Source organism: Lepisosteus platostomus, chromosome 12 (genome assembly GCF_059453375.1).
Source record: "Lepisosteus platostomus isolate fLepPlt1 chromosome 12, fLepPlt1.hap1, whole genome shotgun sequence".
Lineage (NCBI taxonomy): Eukaryota > Metazoa > Chordata > Actinopteri > Semionotiformes > Lepisosteidae > Lepisosteus > Lepisosteus platostomus.
Window position 1 is genome coordinate 22,438,839 of NC_142622.1, and position 18,798 is coordinate 22,457,636.

Sequence of the window (18,798 nt, forward strand, 5' to 3'; positions counted from 1 at the left end):
CTCAGAACCTGGGAAATGGAACTGCACACATGGCTGTCACTAGCATTGCCTCAAACACCATGGGCTGGATTAAATTTTGGAATCTACGATTCTATTCATTTTTTGAAGGATTATATATAGATGCATAGCAACCAGAAGAGAGGTTAATCTGTCCATCACATTTGGCATCCAAGCCAAAATCTTGTTGAGACACCCCTGGTGGCGTCTTATAATGGAACCAACCTCACTTGAAAGCATTGGCATGCAGAGTTGGGCCTTTTAAACAATATTAGAATAACTCGAGATGGTGCTGTGGCACAATGGTACGGTTTTTATTCCTGGGATATATCCTGCCTTGTGCCTGTTGCTTACCAGGATGGGCTCTGGCTCCCTGGTATTAAATAAAGCAGTTAGAAGATGGATGGAGGGGTAGAATAACCTAATCGAAGGTGGTTGTTTTTAGCAAGGTCATCCCAGTGGTGCTGAGACTGTAACTATTTTACAGGAGGCATTTTGTTTTTCCAGTTGGGCACAGCAAATTGTTCCATGACCAAAATAGTTCCAAAATAACCTAAGATACCTATCCTTCAGGCATCCGCAGTGAGCAATCTGGAAACCAATTAGCTGAATTAGCTGAGTGCTTTCATCTCCGAATGTTCCTAAAAGTGAATTGGCTTGTTCAGTTGGTGTCCGCCTGAGTGTAGCCTGTACTAACACATGGGCCTCTGCACTCACAAGTTTGTAGATTATCTCCATTTTAAACATTTAAGCTTGACATCGCTCTCAGATGTTTGCTTATTTTAGATAAGAGTCCTGGCAGGAGCCTCTTGTAATGAAATTGTTCCATTTAATTCCAAAAATTAAGATGTCAAGGGAGACATGTGACTGCACTACTGTGATCTCTGGCTAGAAAACAAAGATTCTTTTTTCTGAGTTTTTCATGTCCATTCCAACATTTTTCTTCCCCCTAAGAAGCAGAAATTGAGCATTTTTTGTTTGGCTACAAAATACTGGATACACCCTTTCTTGTTAATTGTAGGTTACGAGCAGTAACATTATTTAAAAAAAAAACTTGCCTATATCCTAAAGGAACAAAGCTTGATGGTATTTTTCTGCCTTGGATGTTTATTCCACTTTCAAAATGTAAGGAAAAAAAGTTTGCTGATTGGCAGGAAATATGTGTCCACAACACAGTAGTTTCTGATTTCTTAAAGGTTTACCTTTGCTTTTGTATCGTGGAAGCAAGTCTGCGTTCTGATCAGAAATATTCTTGTTGCAACAGGAGAACAATGCGACAACATTGTAGCCAGCAGCCATATCACCCTGCAACTCACAACTGGCAACCCACTGAAGCTAAGCAGGTGTGAGCCTGGTCAGTACCTGGATGGGAGACCTCCTGGGAAAGACTAAGGTTGCTGCTGGAAGAGGTGTTAGTGGGGCCAGCAGGGGGCGCTCACCCTGTGGTCCATGTGGGTCCTAATGCCCCAGTATAGTGATGGGGACACTATACTGTAAACAGGCGCCGTCCTTCGGATGAGACGTAAAACCGAGGTCCTGACTCTCTGTGGTCATTAAAAATCCCAGGGCGCTTCTCGAAAAGAGTAGGGGTGTACCCCGGTGTCCTGGCCAAAATTTCCAATTGGCCCTTACTAATCATGGCCTCCTAATAATCCCCCTCTATGAATTGGCTACATTACTCTGCTCTCCTCCCCACTGATAGCTGATGTGTGGTGAGCGTTCTGGCGCACTATGGCTGCCGTCGCATCATCCAGGTGGATGCTACACATTGGTGGTGGAGGGGAGTCCCCATTACCTGTAAAGCGCTTTGAGTGGAGTGTCCAGAAAAGCGCTATATAAGTGTAAGCAATTATTATTATTATTATTATAGGAAACAGCAAGTGTGATCCTCCAGAAAGAACTGTAAATGACCTCCAGACGCTTTGTTAAAATTATTGTTTTACCCATAATTTCCTTCATCATTATATACACAATCAATTTGGAATCGGGGACAGCACCCGGCAAAAAATCTGAACCAATCTGTAGAAAAACAATGAGCTAGAAAATGTAAAATACAGCTTGAAGACGCTACTAGGGTGTTAGCGTAGGTTAGAAATGAAATCAAGGAATGTAATAATAATATTGTACAATGCATGCAGAACTCGTTTAACAATATTCTGGACAATTTTGCTCACAATGTTACAGAAAAGATATTGCTGCTCTGGATTCAATGAGTCAGTCAGGAGTTCCAGCTCAGCGCATGCTGAAGAGATTAGCACTGAACTGAGCAAATTTAAAAATATCTCATAATTGCATTAAATTCACATTAAAGTTATGAGGAGCATAAAATAGCTGGGACTCAAGCGCGATGAGGACAGGCATTGTGCTGCTGGAATATTGTGTCATCAGAATGAGCTCAAAGAGTCTCAGAACATGATCAATGTAGGGCCATGCAGTCAAGTTGCCATCACTCGTTAACTCGTTAACGTTGCCATCACTCGTTAACAGTTCTGTAATGACAGCACACTCGTGCTCACACCATGACCCTTAGAAACCAAAGCTGAACTAAGTCCTATTTTATACATCCTTGGGTATCTGGCTTGACAGTGCTCTAGCTGCAAAACACAAGGGTAAATTAGAAGCTAAAGTCATTTGCTTTATTTCAACAAAATGGGTTTTGCATATTCCTCTAGTTCAGCCCTGTTCCTGAAGAGTCATTCTTATAGGTCACCTGAATCACCTGTTATATCAAGATTAGGCACACTCATTGCAGTTGATCAATTAAGCAAGGAATGTTTCACTGAGAGTGAGTGTTCCTTCCCATGAGGGTTGAAGGATTTTCAGATTTTTGATCTAATGCTCTTTGAACGGGTGGCACGATTATGGTTAATCAGCTTCTCTGAAAGCTGGCCCTTGTATGTGTGCATGTTTGTGTGTGTCCTGTGATTGGCTGATGTCACATCCAGCGACTACTCTGCCTCGAGTCCGTTGCTTGCCAAGATTGGCTCTGGCCCCCCCATTGACCCAATGACCCTGAACTGGATGAAATGGAAAAAGGACAGGCAGATGATCTCTGATCATAGTTAAATTGTTCAAGGCCTTTAGAAACTGGCTGAACTGGAGCTCTCCAGGACTAGGGCTGGAGACCCTGCTCTGGGCTTACAATAGAGCAATTTCTTTATCTTGGACTATGGTGAGTTGGCTGAACGAATGGTCTCTAAGCCTGTCCTAGGCAACATGGAGGTAGGCAGCGGTAAGCATCTTCGTGTACCAGATTCCTGCATTTCAAGACCTGTAGAACACACTGAATGGACATCATATCCACTAACTGATTTAATAAATTAAACTCTGAAATGGAATTAAATCCAGGAATAAACACTCTAGGACCCTGGTTTCCTAAATCTCTCTTATACCATTCTGCCATAGAACACATCACAGGTGCTCCCTATCGCACTCCTGACTGTGACCTTTATTCTCTGATTGAGAAGTCTTCTCTGCATGCTAAACATGATAAACACCTCACTGGTTTAAAATAATTCACAGATATTTAACAGGAAAACACCATTCTATCTCTAATGCATTGCAGTTCACAGTACCATTCTACAAGGTCATACCTCAGACCATTGCTGACTCCTCACTGGGGCTCTGGGCTCAGATCCCAACCTGGGGTGCTCTCCGAGTTTGTATGTTCTCCCTGTATTTGCGTGGGGTTCTTCTGGGTGCTCCATGATCCTCCCACAGACTGGTAGACACACTGGTAGGTTAAGCAGCTTTCTTTAAAAGGTGGCCCTGTTGTGAGTGTGTGCTTGTCTATATCGGTGTATTGCCTGTGATGGACTGGTGTCCTGTCTAGGGTGTATCCTGTCTTGCGCCCTAAGCAGAGAGAAAATGGATGGATACGTCTGACTACTGGAGGCAGGTCATTTCAATGTGATGCTGCACAAGACTGGTTAGCCCGCAGAGTAAATTGAAACTACTGTCATTTCTGAGGGCGTTTTCTGTGGTAGGAGTAAGTCTTCCCACAAGGTTGACACTTGCACTTGCTAACACCACAGTGCTTTTATACCCAGCTCTATTTGTTCGCAGATTTACTTTTCTGTTTCGCCTTCTGTGTAATATTAATTGGCTTGGGCATTATTGCAAATTAGGATGTTGTCAACTCACCTATCTGGCTCAGTATAAGCCAATGGTAATTGTGATGTTTATCTCGGTAAGGTGTCGTGACTGGTTATCCCAGATTGTGGCTTGTCATTGACGGATTGTTTGGCTAGAACATCTTGCCAGGATAGAGATTTAGGACTCTCCAGAAGAGGAGTGACTAATTTAATGCTGCCCCTGTCATAATAATAATAATAATTGCTTACACTTACATAGCGCTTTTCTGAACACTCCACCCAAAGCACTTTACAAGTAATGGGGACTCCCCTCCACCACCACCAATGTGCAGCATCCACCTGGATGATGCGACGGCAGCCATAGTGCGCCAGAACGCTCACCACACATCAGCTATCAGTGGGGAGGAGAGCAGAGTAATGTAGCCAATTCATAGATGGGGATTATTAGGAGGCCATGATTGGTAAGGGCCAATGGGAAATTTGGCCAGGACGCCGGGGTTACACTACTACTCTTTTCGAGAAACGCCCTGGGATTTTTAATGACCACAGAGAGTCAGGACCTCGGTTTTACGTCTCATCCGAAGGACTGCGCCTGTTTACAGTATAGTGTCCCCATCACTATACTGGGGCATTAGGACCCACACGGACCGTAGGGTGAGCGCCCCCTGCCGGCTCCACTAACACCTCTTCCAGCAGCAACCTTAGTTTTTCCCAGGAGGTCTCTCATCCAGGTACTGACCAGGCTTACACCCGCGTAGCTTCAGTGGGCTGCCAGTTGTGAGTTGCAGGGTGATGTGGCTGCTGGTCATCATACTGACGGCATGAAGGCTCTGCTCTCCTTATCAGGGCACACCTGTTTCTTTCTGCATATTTTAAAACCGGAATTTCACCAGACCTGATATTCAACAAGGTTAACTCACGTCATCACCCGTGTCTATCAGCTCTCTTACTGATGAAGTCCTTTCGTGTTGGTGCAAGTCACGTTTCATAAAAACCCCAAAAATGTTTCATCCATCCCAAAAAAACATTATCTTAGAAACAGAAGCTTGGAGTAACATTTCTGGTGCTGCTCCATGCATTCTAAAAGCTTTAAGTGCACAGCTAAGAAACATCTAAAAAGTACAGTCAGTACTTTCACGCCTAAGCTCGTAAGCTTCGGACGAGCAGAGAGGAGTAATGAGAAATTTATTATGTGGTATTCTGCATGATTAAAATAGGGCTAAAATATAAAAGGATACTGTACATGGTGTTCCTTTCTCTTTTAAGATGTTTTTAATTTACTTTTTTCATGAAGTCTCTTTCGTTAAGTCATTTTCTCCACTAATAAACGAGCCCATGCTGGCCGTCAGAGCCTGTACTGTTGAGCAGGCCGTCACGCAGCCCCCTGGGTGTGGTGACAGGAGTGGTCCGCTGTGGTCTGGAAGGGCAGGGGGGGGAAGTCAGAGAATCCGGGGGGTGGGGTGAGGGGGGGGGACAGGGATGTCATGCAATGCGATGCAAAGTTCCAAGAATCTGTAGCAGCCAGTCCTGCCTGACCGTAGAAAGAGGAAGGGAATTCTCATTGGATCCCAGCCTCAGGCTCTGCTGGGTTTCAGTTTTGAGCTCGTAATCTCCACAACTCATTTGACACTTAATGGAGACGCTCGCTTTCACTTTTCGGTTACCCTATTCTCAACTCAGACATCCCCATATTTCAATTCCAAAACCTTCAAACACCACGCATAACTGAGGTCTCTCCCGAATTTGCTGATGAGCTTACTCCATTATGTTTGTCTAAGCACCTTGATACATTTCCAAAACCTGAGGAAGAGATGAATGTTGACCTTTTTAAACTTCTGCAGAGTGGAATACACCTGACCGAAGGGAAAGTCATACAGGATTAACACCAATTACAAATACCATTCAATACTTTAATGACTGACACGTATCACATACACCCCAAATAGAAATTAGACGTCGGCTAGCATGTGTGTAAGATCGGGATTCCTGCTCTGAGTATTAAATGCAATTGCCCTTAGCTTGTATTAGTGTCCTGTGATTTGATTCAATTCGAACTCAAAAGGATTCTGGGTTATTTTGTCACGCCTTTGAGGATTTCCAATACTAGATCTGGTCTCCTCGTAGCTTTTGCTGTTCAGTACCAGAAAGATTGAATTATTTTAGCCTCTCAGAGAAGAGCATTCCTTTAAGCTCCAAAATGTATCTGGTTGCTCTGCCCTGGACTGAATCCAGAGCAGCAATGTTGTTTTTAAGTTGGTGACAAAAACTGCACAGAATATTCTCAATGTGATTTTAGCATTAGGTTGTATAATTCTAACATCCCTGGATATAAATTGCACAACTTGAAGACAAAAAGGTCAACAGGCAAAGCCTTTTTCACAGGTAACCTCTTCAAACTTTCTTGCAAGATATCTTTTTAGCTTACAATAGCTTTTGGTTTGCTACCTGCATGTTAAATGCCAATTGCCTGATGTTTGCCCAAACTTGTATCCTAAATCCAATTCCAAGTCTTTCGTCACCAGGTTTCACATTTTTATGCAAGACTTTACAATTCCATTGCTGTTGCAATAGTGAAAAAAATAGCTTCTATTCCATTATTCTTCTCTCTCAGCCTTTTACCTGTGCTTGCAGTTCATTATAACACTTTTGATGAAGTCATTTCTATTATTCCTCTAATTTGAGCCACTTCTTCCTGAATTAGATTTGCTTAATTTTGGAATAAATCTATTCTGTGCTTCAAGCAGAATGTCTTCGAACTGTCGCCATTCTCTGTACTAATTTCACAGGCATTTCTTTCTTTTTTGCTTTTCTTCACCTTTGTTTCATTCTTTTAAGCATGTTTTCCATAAATTCCATTGTTTTGGTCTCTCTGCTGGTACAAAGTAAACCTAAAAGCACACCCCATTATGATTGCTCTAGGGAATATTTCCCTTACCTGTTTTTCATAGCCTATCTTGGTTGTTTGGGAAGCCTGGAAACAGACACTCTTTCTAAAAGCTGTTCTGATAAAATTAGCCACGTCTACCACTTCGTCTCTGCCTTTAGATATCCCCGATGGTTAATTCCGCATTCCTGTTTCACATACAAACACTTATTAATATTGATTAATACTCATATTAATTCCCGGTTCTCAGTACTCTTGCCAGGTGATGTTCTAATCGTGGTCCCTTGCAGTGGTGAAGACAGACTTGGTGCTGTGTTACCAACTTCTGCATTACCCCCATCAGCACCAACAGACCCATGCCTATCTTGATGTCATTTATACAGTGCTTCCCTTGATGTACATGGTTTCAGCAGGTGCAATTAGTATGGACAGCAAAATCCCTCTTCTACATCTGTAAGAGTACTTTCACCACACCTATGGTAACACAACCCCAGAAAAAGACGGAAAGGAAATGTAAATTTTTACAAAAAAGGTTTATTTTCTTTTAAAATGTTTTACACTCAGTATGACAATGTCCTCGCACTGTAATTACAGAGGAGTGGTGGCGAGGCCCCCTTTTTACATAGAAATCCAGGTTTATCAGTAAAAATAGGAACAGAACTAAAATGACGAAAAAGCAGTGATTATCAATAAAATACTGTAACCTTGTGTGAATGGTACAGGAGCTCCCGAGAGGTTCTGCGGGACGCATTCAGAATATTCTGCTAGCCTCCTTGCCACATTTCCATGAGCTATTTCCTGGTTTTATTATATATTTACATATTAAAACATGGAACAACAGTCTTTTACAAATGATCGTGGATTTTTAAACATTCTCAACATTCAAAAAAAAAAAGAATTTATCAATATATTCACATATATGTTAAAGCACTATAATACAGGTGTTGAGAAATTTAATGCAATTAAAAGCTAATGGAGAGAGCGGAGAGGGCCCAACTGAACAGCATGGGAGGGGCAAGGAAGGGCAGACAAAGAGACAGCGGAACAAGGCGAAAGCCAAGCTTAGTCCCCACAGCTGGTGCTGACAGTAATTCATTTCATATGCCGGAACCTATTTCAATTACCTCCCCCTCAAACAAAGCACGATTGCACACTTTCAGTTGTAATGCTCCTCAAATGTTAAGAATTCTAGTTACAATATGCACGTTTTGTTTCGACAGTCAGTAAAAAGCCAAAGTGCCACCTCTGTTTTTGTGCGTGACTGAGGATCTGACGACAAACAGAACGGCAAGAGGCAGAAGACATGATTTTTAGGCCAGACATAAAAACGAATCGCCCACCATTCCTTCTTCAGCTTGGCTTCCCAATTGCTGATGCCCGACGCCAAAATGGAAGGGGGTTACTGTACATGCTCAATCCACACACTCAGAATTACATCCCTAGTCCCCGTTAACAGTACAACTGATCTATGTACAGTGCAATCTGAAGGCGTAGTTAATATAAACACTGGTGCATTTTTTACTCTCCTAGGGAGTGAAGAGATTGGAGACATAGAAGGTTTCCTAGGGCCGGAAGTGGAAATCACTGCATCGTTATGCTACGCAACAGAATGTACGAGAGAAAACACTGACTGCACTGATCATTGTAGGCTTTAAACAACTGCATTAAATTCCACCTCGTAACACCCAAAAAACAAACACCGCCCTAGTCACAAAAGTGAATGGTCTTTTGTTATCCTTTATTACATTTCATAAAGGACACAGCAAGAAATCACTGGAGAGAATTTAAAAAAATGACAGGGCTAAAATATTATTGAAGAATTTGGGAAAAGATGGGAAAGAGAAAACAATGGAGTACAGCTGATCTGCCATGCAATTTCCAGCCCTGGATCAGGAGGTACTGTCTACAAAGAGCTTAGGGGGTTCTAATGGTCAGAAGGTGGTAACTGGCATGTTACTGGCACAGTAAACTATCAGTCAGCATAGCTAATGTCAAGCTGTCAATCAAGTTTTCACAGGCTGCCATCTCCATCAGGGTCCTGGTGCTGATGGCAGCCCAGTGAGGAGAAAGGGGAGAAGAATCTGGCCACAAACACGAACGAAAGGCTGTACATGAGTGTTGTCTGTAAGTCTGTAAAAAGTGTTATCCCTGCTTTGTGACGCAGGACCTCTATATTCACAGTTTAAAAAAAAACTTACAAAAAATCTCCTGACACACTACAGCAGTGTGAGACATGTAAAGTCAGATTTTTTTTTAGATTAAAAAATATTTTTTTTAAAAAAATGAGTTAATCAGGGCGAGCCCGTCACGGAAAACACCCTGGTTCTCTGAAACCAAACCGGGGCCCACATAATTCGGGGAGGCAGAGTGCAGCATACTCATAGGGGAGGTGTGGGGTAGCTGTGGGGAGAACGGGGCGAACGGTGGGTCTCTCCATCTCTCTCTCGGACTGCAAGAACAACTGGAGGCTTTTCGGAGGGGTGGGGAAGGTGTCCTACCCGTTATCCTGGCACACGGTCCGGAGCTACAGGAATATCCGGCGCCGTACCCTCTCCCCGCTCCGCTGGGGAAGACCGCAGCCCTTGTGTGCGCCCCAGGAAAGTGGCGACTGCACTCCGTTAGGCAGTGGGGGGTACAAATGAGCAGGTCAGATGCCCCTATCCCACCCCCACATCGCGCGGCCCTGTGCTTTCCTGTCCTAGCCTCCTCGCGGCGAGAGTCTCTGGACGAGCACGGCAGGGAAATGCTAGTCAACCTCGGGGTCCTCTTTCGGCCGGTAGACGGGCCCGAATTTTTGCATGTACTTCTTGATGTACTCCTTGGTTTTGTGCTTCACATTCTCGTTGCACTCCAGGTCTTCGGGGTTCTTACAGGACTTCAGCTCCTTGTTCATCACGCCATGCGTCAGCTGCAAAACACACAGGCATCACAGCATGATCACTGCGAACCACTATCACACGCCTGCTGGGCATTGAAGGCACAGGGACTGACTTCTAAATGATCTGCTCGGCAAAAAACAGTTTAAGCTTCTCTCAAGGAAGAAACTGAGGCTATAAAATATCTTCCAGGTAGAAGACCCTGATGAGGACAGTTCCCAGTTATTCTTCACTAGGACCAGATACCCAAAAATGATATGGCCTGTTCAGCCAGATATTTGTTATGGTTTTTTTAATGTTTTTGATGCATCTCAAGAACAAATACAATTTCACAATGCAACATAGGCTGGTTTACACATACAAGTCTCCAGAGAGTTAAGGTGGGAAAGCAAAAAACTGCCCCATTTAAAGTAATGCAAGTGTAGATATTATCAGCCAAATTGCAGTAAAAAAGCTTTTTTTTGCCGTTCACATTTTTAGTTTGCTCAAATTAAGCGCAATTCCACCCAGACCCCTTGCAGTGAACAGCACACCAAAGGAAATATGCCAATTCTGTGTTCCAAACACTCGTTGAATTTCTGGTCTCTGTGTGTGTGTGTATTCCACACCCAGGACCTTACCTTTCTTGCCAAGTGTTTGAAGTCATCGGTGTTGCTGATGCGGCCCAGCTTGCAGTCTGGCTTTCTGTAGGGGTTCAGGCACTGCACGATGAACTGCGACATCTGGATTCGAGTGAAAACAAATCAGGGAAAGGGGCAAAGAGAAACTGTTGCATGGTAGAACAGTCAGCATCCCCAACAGAATCCCACAAACACCACCAGAAAAAACTTTCACCAATTTTAGACGTGCTTTGTGTGCTTTTATAAACTCTGTGGTGTGGCCAAGTTTAGCTTTTTGACTATAGATGCCCCATCATGATTTTCGAGTAATACTCTCCCCCATTTTATCATCTGGGCATTGCTGTTACCCATGTTTATTTTAATATAACATAATTAGCTATTGCCAGTACAGATAAAAAAAAAACAGTTTTAAAAAGAGACGCATAAGTGAACTACGACAAACGTATTAGATCTACGTCCAAAGAGGTTATTTTTTTAATTTCAGGAAATAGGAAAACCTCTAAATTACTATCCCTTCGGATCCAATAAATGTTCTAGTTGGAATATATTTCTCAAAACGCCTACCTTCATGTTGGAAAATGTAACGGATGCCTGTTAAATCACTGTGGTTTTGTCGTAAACTAGTAGTACAGCGGAGAATACAACAGATATGCTATACACAACCAGAGAACACTGCACTATGGTGGGTAACACCCTCATTAGCACAGACTGGGGGCATCAGGGGTTTCATCACCCTCAGCTAAAAAATGTTGTATTTGAAGACTGTCCATCTATCTTAAATCACAGTCTAAAACCTTTTCTTCAGTTTGTTCCTATATAACCAGTTTTAAAAAAAAACAGCATGTTAATTTCAAAAGCAATCAGTTACATGAAGAACTAAAGAATGGCCAAAGATAAGAGGAGACCATTAGGAGGAGCTTGTACATCTTGCCACTTGTAAGGCACTGATCCAAGGATTGTCTCCAGCTGTTTCCTGAAGATCCCCAGAGAATACTTTAAAAAACATCGGACTAATTTGTTCCAAGGCTCCACAACCCTCTTTGCCCTGTAAGTGCCACTTTCTACCCAAGCCTCCAGGTCCTTGTCGGCAGCGTGCACGCTAGTAGTGGAGTAAACAGGGGGCTTCACTGATACAGCAGGCCCCCAGGCTACATGGCCAATTCTGCAAGTTACTCCAAAGCCCCTCCGCAGCACTGCCCAGATCTTTAGTGTTATATAGCTGGCAGGCCCTCCTAGTCTGGTAATCGGCCCTGAGCTGGCAGAGAGCAATTGTCTGACATGCACTGGAGCAGCAGGGATCAGTTCCAAGGCTCTGCAGTAAAGGAGTCATCATGGAAATAAGTACCCAAGGAAGAGGAGAAATTAAACACATTCCTTTACACAGTTTAGGGTAAGGGTGTCTGGAACATTTACCCAGCCCTATCTATAAAAGGGATTCCCTGGGTTCATCAACTGGCAAAATGAGTTTTTCAGATCAGTGAGCTGACTGCAACAAATCGAGCCGAACACTTTCCCCCTCTTTGTGACATTTCCTACGTGCATCTTGAAGTTTACTGGGGAGGAGGACTTACTTCCTTCCGAAACACCTCTTTACTCTTCTTCGCCAGCTCACTGGAAGTGTCAGCCTCGGCTGTCTTGGCCTTCGTGGAAAACTGAGAAACAAACAAAACCACATTTTACAAAAAACAACAGCAACTCCTCTTCAGGATATGTAAAAACATGTGAATTCCTCTAACGCTCTCTTCACCAAATTTCACCACAGGGAGGAAATTAACGCCAAGTTGGGACACCACTCAGAAACGAAAGGCTTGAGCATATAAAAGGAGAGTTTAATTGCAACTTGTACACAATAGCTATACTTTCCAGTCACGTTTAAGAAAAAAAAATGTCAAGGAAAAGAAACAAACCACAAATGCCATAAGCTTTAAATATTTGCCTTGCTTCCAGCAGTCTGTAATTTGCAGCCCTCGAAAATACCAACGAAACCCGACTTCTGAACAAAGAGAAGAGAACAACCGCTGTTTCGTGATTGTCTTGTTTTACAATTACAAGGCTGTACACTGCAAACAGCCATTGCTGGAGCAGCAAACATCTTCGTTTCTGCTGCAGGCCAGGAAAACCTCATCGATATTAAAAGATCGCAGTACCACAGAAATTCCATTTATAAACTGGAGTGTTCACTGGGTAGATTACGGCAGGCATTTCCGAACGCTCAATCGGACACAGTTAGCAATACCAAGACGTTATTACAATTCAAAGATACGAGTTCAGACAATTCAACTCGTATCGCAAAATCATTTCGGGCTTGCGAGCGGAGAATCCTCGTTTATTTTGTTAGCCCCTCCTAACGAGAAACACCAGGCCGCCTCGGAGAAGGGAGGCGGAGTGTAGCTCTGTGCTAACGGACCGAGGAAAAGAGGGGCCGCGAGGAGAGCAAAGCTCAGTTCCACATCTGGCTGCTAGAAAAAGGTGTCTGGACAAGCCAGTACTTCGTGTCCTACAAAGAAACAGCATGAAGCCTTCTGAGTCTAAGTGACAATTAAAGAAAATTATGGACCCGGGCAGTTTAATGGATTGGGAGGCACTGATAAAGACGAGAACCGACTCCGAGAGAGTTAGTGTGAGGTTAATGTGGAGCTGGCCCTACAGGACAGCTGTTCGAACTGCAGCTGGTTTGTACAGCACACTGCAACAGTGCCTGTGCTGGCAGCAGTGTGCCGTGAAGAGACAGAGCTCCACAGACTCTGGGAGACGGACAGTGCTCCAGAACAGAACAACAGCAATAAAACCCAGGGCTGACTCTGCCCTCTTTCAAGCAGGACTGTTAATTAAAGACAGAGACAGCACAGATCTGTAGCCAGAATGCTCTCTTGTCCCCGCAGGTTTCAAATTCCGCACAGAAAAAACAGCACGCTGCATCGACACACTAGATTGGACTCGCAGTTTTTAAAAAGGCTACCAAACAATGAAAGAACATGCCCAGATATCAGGTGTGGATGTGTAACTCTTGGATTGAGCTCATATTACAAATGAGCTACTGTATAAATGTTTTTATTGATGCACTATATATACCCACCAAGAAGTGGCTATTTTGTATTAGTTTGCTTGAGATTCTTCCCTGTTATGTAGTTTCATTGTGTAAGAGTCCTGTCACGTTTGCTTTTTATTCACTGAAAGAGATACTGGGATCTGGGTGAAAGAGAAAGGTAAGGGGGCTTAGGGACAGAGAGATAAGGGAGAGAGGATCAGAACAGAATGAATGTGACCCAGGAGAAAAAAAAAAGAAAAAGCCCCTTTATTTTGTACAATGCTTTGGGCTGGCAGGGGCTTTTGCAAGAGCACATCTGTAAAAAATTGCCCATGACATCATGATCTGTGCCGATTAGCAGACAGGATGCTTAAAAAATACCAGAGCCCTCTTTTCTCTAAAAAGCTTTTGATAATTTTAAAACAAAGATTGTTACATATTTTAATGAAACCACCAATAAATGAATGACATTTGTTTTTCTGCTCAAATACCCAACTGACTGCTCTGGTCTTAATTATCATCAAACACGGGGCAAAAAAAAAAAATGTCTGCGACAGACACACACACACCAATAAAACACCCTGCGCTCCACCGCCTCGCTGGGGCCACTGCAGCTGTCGAAGGAGCTGGGAGACATTTTAAAACAGGAATGAAACTTGCCGAGTTTGGACTGACCACAGCATGGTGATAAATCAAGGGGCTTGAAAGGCAGCATCTCTGTGACTGAGTGATACGCAAGCTTCAGAGACAATCCCACTTGCCCCCCGACACACCAGGGTGAAACACGCCGACGCCCTCTGCGCCGATGACCCTGGCTCAAGTGGGAAATATGAAGGGAAAGGAGGGGGGGGCTTCTGTATGTCGTTCAAGTCATGTTGGCATTTTGTTTTGACAAATCCAAGCTTTGCTTTCAATTATTCTGACAACTATTCACAAGACAAAAGAGGCCTTTGTCATAAATCTTGTGGATCTACTGTACCCTGAAGAAACATGCAGAGAAAAAAAAAAACAATGCAGAGAAAGGGACCTTAGGGCACGAGAGAGGGGTGAGGAAAAGGACCTTGAGGGTAATCAAGAGACCCCCTAACTGGCTAACTGCTGCCAAATTTAGTGGGTTTCACAGAATTGAAACTAATCCAAGAATGAGACACTTCTCCCCTTCAATAAGCTATGACTCGACTGTTATTGTATGTCTTGCATCACAAAATAACATCATTAATAAGGTATTCTCCTTATTATTATAAATATATCTCCAATTTGAGTTACACTTTGAATTTTAAAGTTCCACATGTAACCCTAACCCTCCAAAAAAAGGAAAGACTATACAAACACCCAGAGCAAGGAAATACATTTCATCTGCTAACTTTTGTTCATATAACTAGACCTTGGGCTGCGCTCTGGCCATCTGACTTTCTGAACTGAAGCCTAAACAGACAGCAACAACTGGGACACAGAGGGGTTCCCCCTCAGTCTTCTGTGAAGAATATACTGAGTACCCTCAAAATAGATGCCAACACCCTATTCACATGCCTCTGTAGGACAAAGTGGAAAAAAAAAGTCTCTGGAGCAGACGTTTGCAATCAATTTTGAAACCTTGTCAACATTTCTACCACTGATTAACTACAGACGTGAGACATACCACATGCTGCCATCATCACGAACTGTATGTGCAGCATCTGGATGGTCCACAAGGCTGTGCAACAAACTGAGCCCTGAGAACCAGAGTCGGAGAAATGCCTAGTTTACAGCTCCACTCCACTTTGAGGTCCCTAGCTGCAGGTTTTTATACAAACTTTATTTTTCTGCTTTGTCCAACAGACCATGCCCCCAGTGAAGATATACATAAAAAGAGAGGTAAAAAAAAGGAAGGGTACCACTTATCCCTATTGTTGCCTAAATGTTCCTTTTATCAATTAATTTCTGTTCTGAAAGTTATTCCAGATACAGAACTTAATATTCATTACCTGACCACAGCATAATCTTGTAGATGAATGACCTTGCTACCACTGCTACTTCATCATCATTTTCTGCTTCGTTCAGCCCAATTTCCCTTTCCCCAGCAACAGTCTCCAGCTCCTCCTAGAGGATTCCCAGATGTTCCCAGAGAGATATAATCCCACCAGTGCGTCCTGAGGTCTCTTCCTAGTACATCATGCCTGGTACATCTCTAGTGGGAGCCACCCAGGGGGCATCATCAGCAGATGCCCGAGCCACCTCGAATGGCTCCCCTCGATCTGGAGGAGCTGCGACTCTACTCCAAGACCTTCCCGCTCCTCACCCTGTCACAGAGAGTAAGCACAGCACCCAACAAAGAAACCTCACTTCTGCTGCTTGGACCTGCAATTTCTTTCTTCATTGTCTTAAAACTCAGCTCCCACTTCCACCACCACAGCGTCACCATGACTGCCGCCACTGCACCGATCCTCTGGTCAATCTCATGATCCCCTCTGCCCTCACTTGTGAACAGGACCCCCAGGTACTTAAACTCCTCCACTTGGGGCAGCTCTTCTCCTCTCACCTTGAGAGCGATAACCACTCTTTTCCAGTCGAGAACCATGACCTCAGATTTGGAGGTACTGACCCTCATCTGACCATGCCACAACCAGCTGTGAACCTCTCCAGTGTGTGGCAGAGATCACAGTCAGATGAGGCAAAGTGAACAATAACATACATAAACAACCGAGATGCAACCCTCACATCCCCAAACTTGATACACTCCAGTGGGAACATGGTTGCACCTTGATATCCTTCCATGAAGATCACAGCTGTGTAAATACAGGGACGAAATGGCACGCAGCAGTAGCCCCAGCACCCCATACTCCCGCTTCACCTCTGACAAGATATCGCTGGGTACATGGGCGTAAGCAATCTCCAAATCCACACAACAAGTGTGCACAGGGAAGGCAAACTCCCATGTCCCCTCAAAAATCGGTGCAAGGGTAAAGAGTTGATCTGCTGTTCAAGGGACAGGACAGAATCCACTTTGCTCCTCATGTAGTTGAGGCTTGGCTATCTGATGGGCTCTCCTTTCCAGCACCCTGGCAAGACTTTCCTGGGGAGGCTGACGAGTGCGATCCCTCTGTAGTAGGAACACATCTCTGGTTCACTGTTTTTTTTTTTAAATGGGGACCACAACCCCAGTCTGTCAATGCAGAGGTACTGTCCCCACCTTCCAGAGGTGTGTAAAGGCCAACACCCCAACAACATCCAGTGCCTTCAGCATTTCTGGCCAGATCTCATCCACGCCTGCAGCTCCACCACTACAGTTCACTGCATTGACCTCAGCGACAGAAATGGACCCAGATCCACCAGACTGTCTCCTGAAAGGAAGGCATGTCCATCGGATTCAGTAATTCCTCTAAGCACTCCTTCCACCTCCCAATGATATTCCCAGTCAAGGTCAACTTTTCCCTTCCTGAACCATCAAATGGTTTGCTGCAACACCCCCTAAGCCAACCTCCATTGCTTCTTTGAACTCCTGTCATATCAGGCCTACGCTTCAGCGAGCACTGCAGCTAAAGCCCTCTTGGCCTGTAGGTACCTCTCTGCCAGATCCAGATGCCCCATGCAAGCAATGCGTGGAAGCCCTGATGGCTTGCCTCACTATTGGTGTCCACCAGCGGGTCCTAGGATACCCACCAAAACAGTCACCGACCACTTTCTGGCCACTGCAGCCAGCAACTGCGGTCTTGCACAAGGTCCATTCAGACTCAATGCCCCCAGCTACAGAGGAGAAACTTTTCTGGATGTGGGAATTGAACTCATCCCATATGGCGGCATCTGCCAGGTGTTCCCAGGGCACTGTCACAACCCATTTGGGCCTCCCAGGTCTGTCCAGCTGAGGCTCAACTTACCACCACGGTCTATTTCACAGGCAGAAGTGCAAGTTTCAACCCAAGAAGTAAAAAAAATGTAATTTCCGTTGAAGAAAATTGCAGGACGTTGATGTTCATGCCTTATGACATGAACATCAACATCACAAGGAGTTTAAAAACAATTTTTTGACAGGAGTTATGACAATTTTTATGCCAATCTTTTAGATGAGAAAATCAATTATAGACAAATGTGTTTTTTAGTTCAAAGTTGTAAGGCTGTTCTGACATGGGATCTGACCTGGAAGAACCCGATACTTAAAATTTTAATGTCAACTCCATCTGTGCAAAATTCAGCACCCAGAGCAGAAGTCTGCAGCTCATAAGAACTGAAGTAATAAAAGTCATATTTAGCACAACTTGTTTCCTTGCAACCGGGAGAGAAGAGCTGTGAAGAAAACAGAACCTACAGGAGAGCAACGCTGTAGCAATCGAACAGAAAGTCCCAAAGGAAAACCACGTCCTCAGGGCCTGTCGTTTCCTTTAGAAGGAGATGCACTTCACCTCATTTCTCTGAGGTGACCTAATGTTTCTAGAATGGATTCACAGAGCAGGTATTGTACAAAATTAACAAGGGGTCTCAGCCTGCAAGCCAGAACTGGTTTCGAGAAATTAGTTAATCTGTCTGAAACAAATACACTGTTGAACTGCAGTAATATGCTAAACTTGATATCTATGTCAGATTGGTAAATAATGCAGCACACATTATCACCACGCAAACGTTATAAAACTAAGGTCATCCAAAATTTAGCTAATTAATACGAAGGACCAAAACACAAAACCTGCCAGCGAGAAAGGAGCTTCTCTACATTCTTTCAAACGAGGGCAAGGGTTACCTTAGTGGGGTTTTCATCGTAAGTAGGCGTCCCCAGGTCCATCTCGGCTTCATGATCCACACTGGCATCATCGCTGCCGCCCTCCCAGCAGGGGGGATCCCACTGCGTCTGCCTACGGGGGGCAATACAAGAACAAAATTACACCAGTGCCTCACATCAATACTAAGGCAACACTGCAGTGAGTAAAGAGCAACCAACTGTGACTAAAAAAAGTAGAGATTAACAGAAGGACGTTTAGACTTACAGTAGACGTTTAGTAGCACAGAAACACCCTTTTTTCCTAAACAGGTCACACTGACCAGCAGCACTTAGTGGCAGGGTTACTGTGCTCATAGTGGCAGACGGTTGATTAGGACAAGGGAGGTGTGGGACAAACAGAGGCATTTGTGTTTTCCAAGGGGACAAGAGAGCTCCAAGTTTTCATTCTTCCTAAGGTAGGGGACTTCAATAGCCTAGATTGATTCAATGGTTGATTTAAACACTTTTTCCTGGCCTTTGGATGGGCATACTGAACCATCATCTGCTGGTAAGTCTCCATTCCCTGCACTGACAATGAGACTCTGGTTTCATCCACAAATAGAAAGATAGATA

General features: G+C 44.0%; 1 protein-coding gene across 4 annotated transcripts in view; it reads right to left on the reverse strand.

The window, feature by feature from the left end:
• Positions 1-7,489: 7,489 nt before the first annotated feature.
• Positions 7,490-18,798, reverse strand: part of setd2 (SET domain containing 2, histone lysine methyltransferase) — a 60,617-nt gene continuing 49,308 nt past the window's right edge. For all 4 annotated transcript variants that reach the window (XM_088601393.1, XM_088601394.1, XM_088601395.1 and 1 more), the window contains 4 exons: positions 18,208-18,319; positions 12,043-12,123; positions 10,472-10,573; positions 7,490-9,883 (listed from right to left, as the gene is read on the reverse strand). In XM_088601393.1, coding sequence (XP_088457519.1) covers positions 9,722-9,883; positions 10,472-10,573; positions 12,043-12,123; positions 18,208-18,319 — 457 coding nt within the window. In that variant the 3' untranslated portion in view covers positions 7,490-9,721. The remainder of the gene's footprint in view (positions 9,884-10,471; positions 10,574-12,042; positions 12,124-18,207; positions 18,320-18,798) is intronic.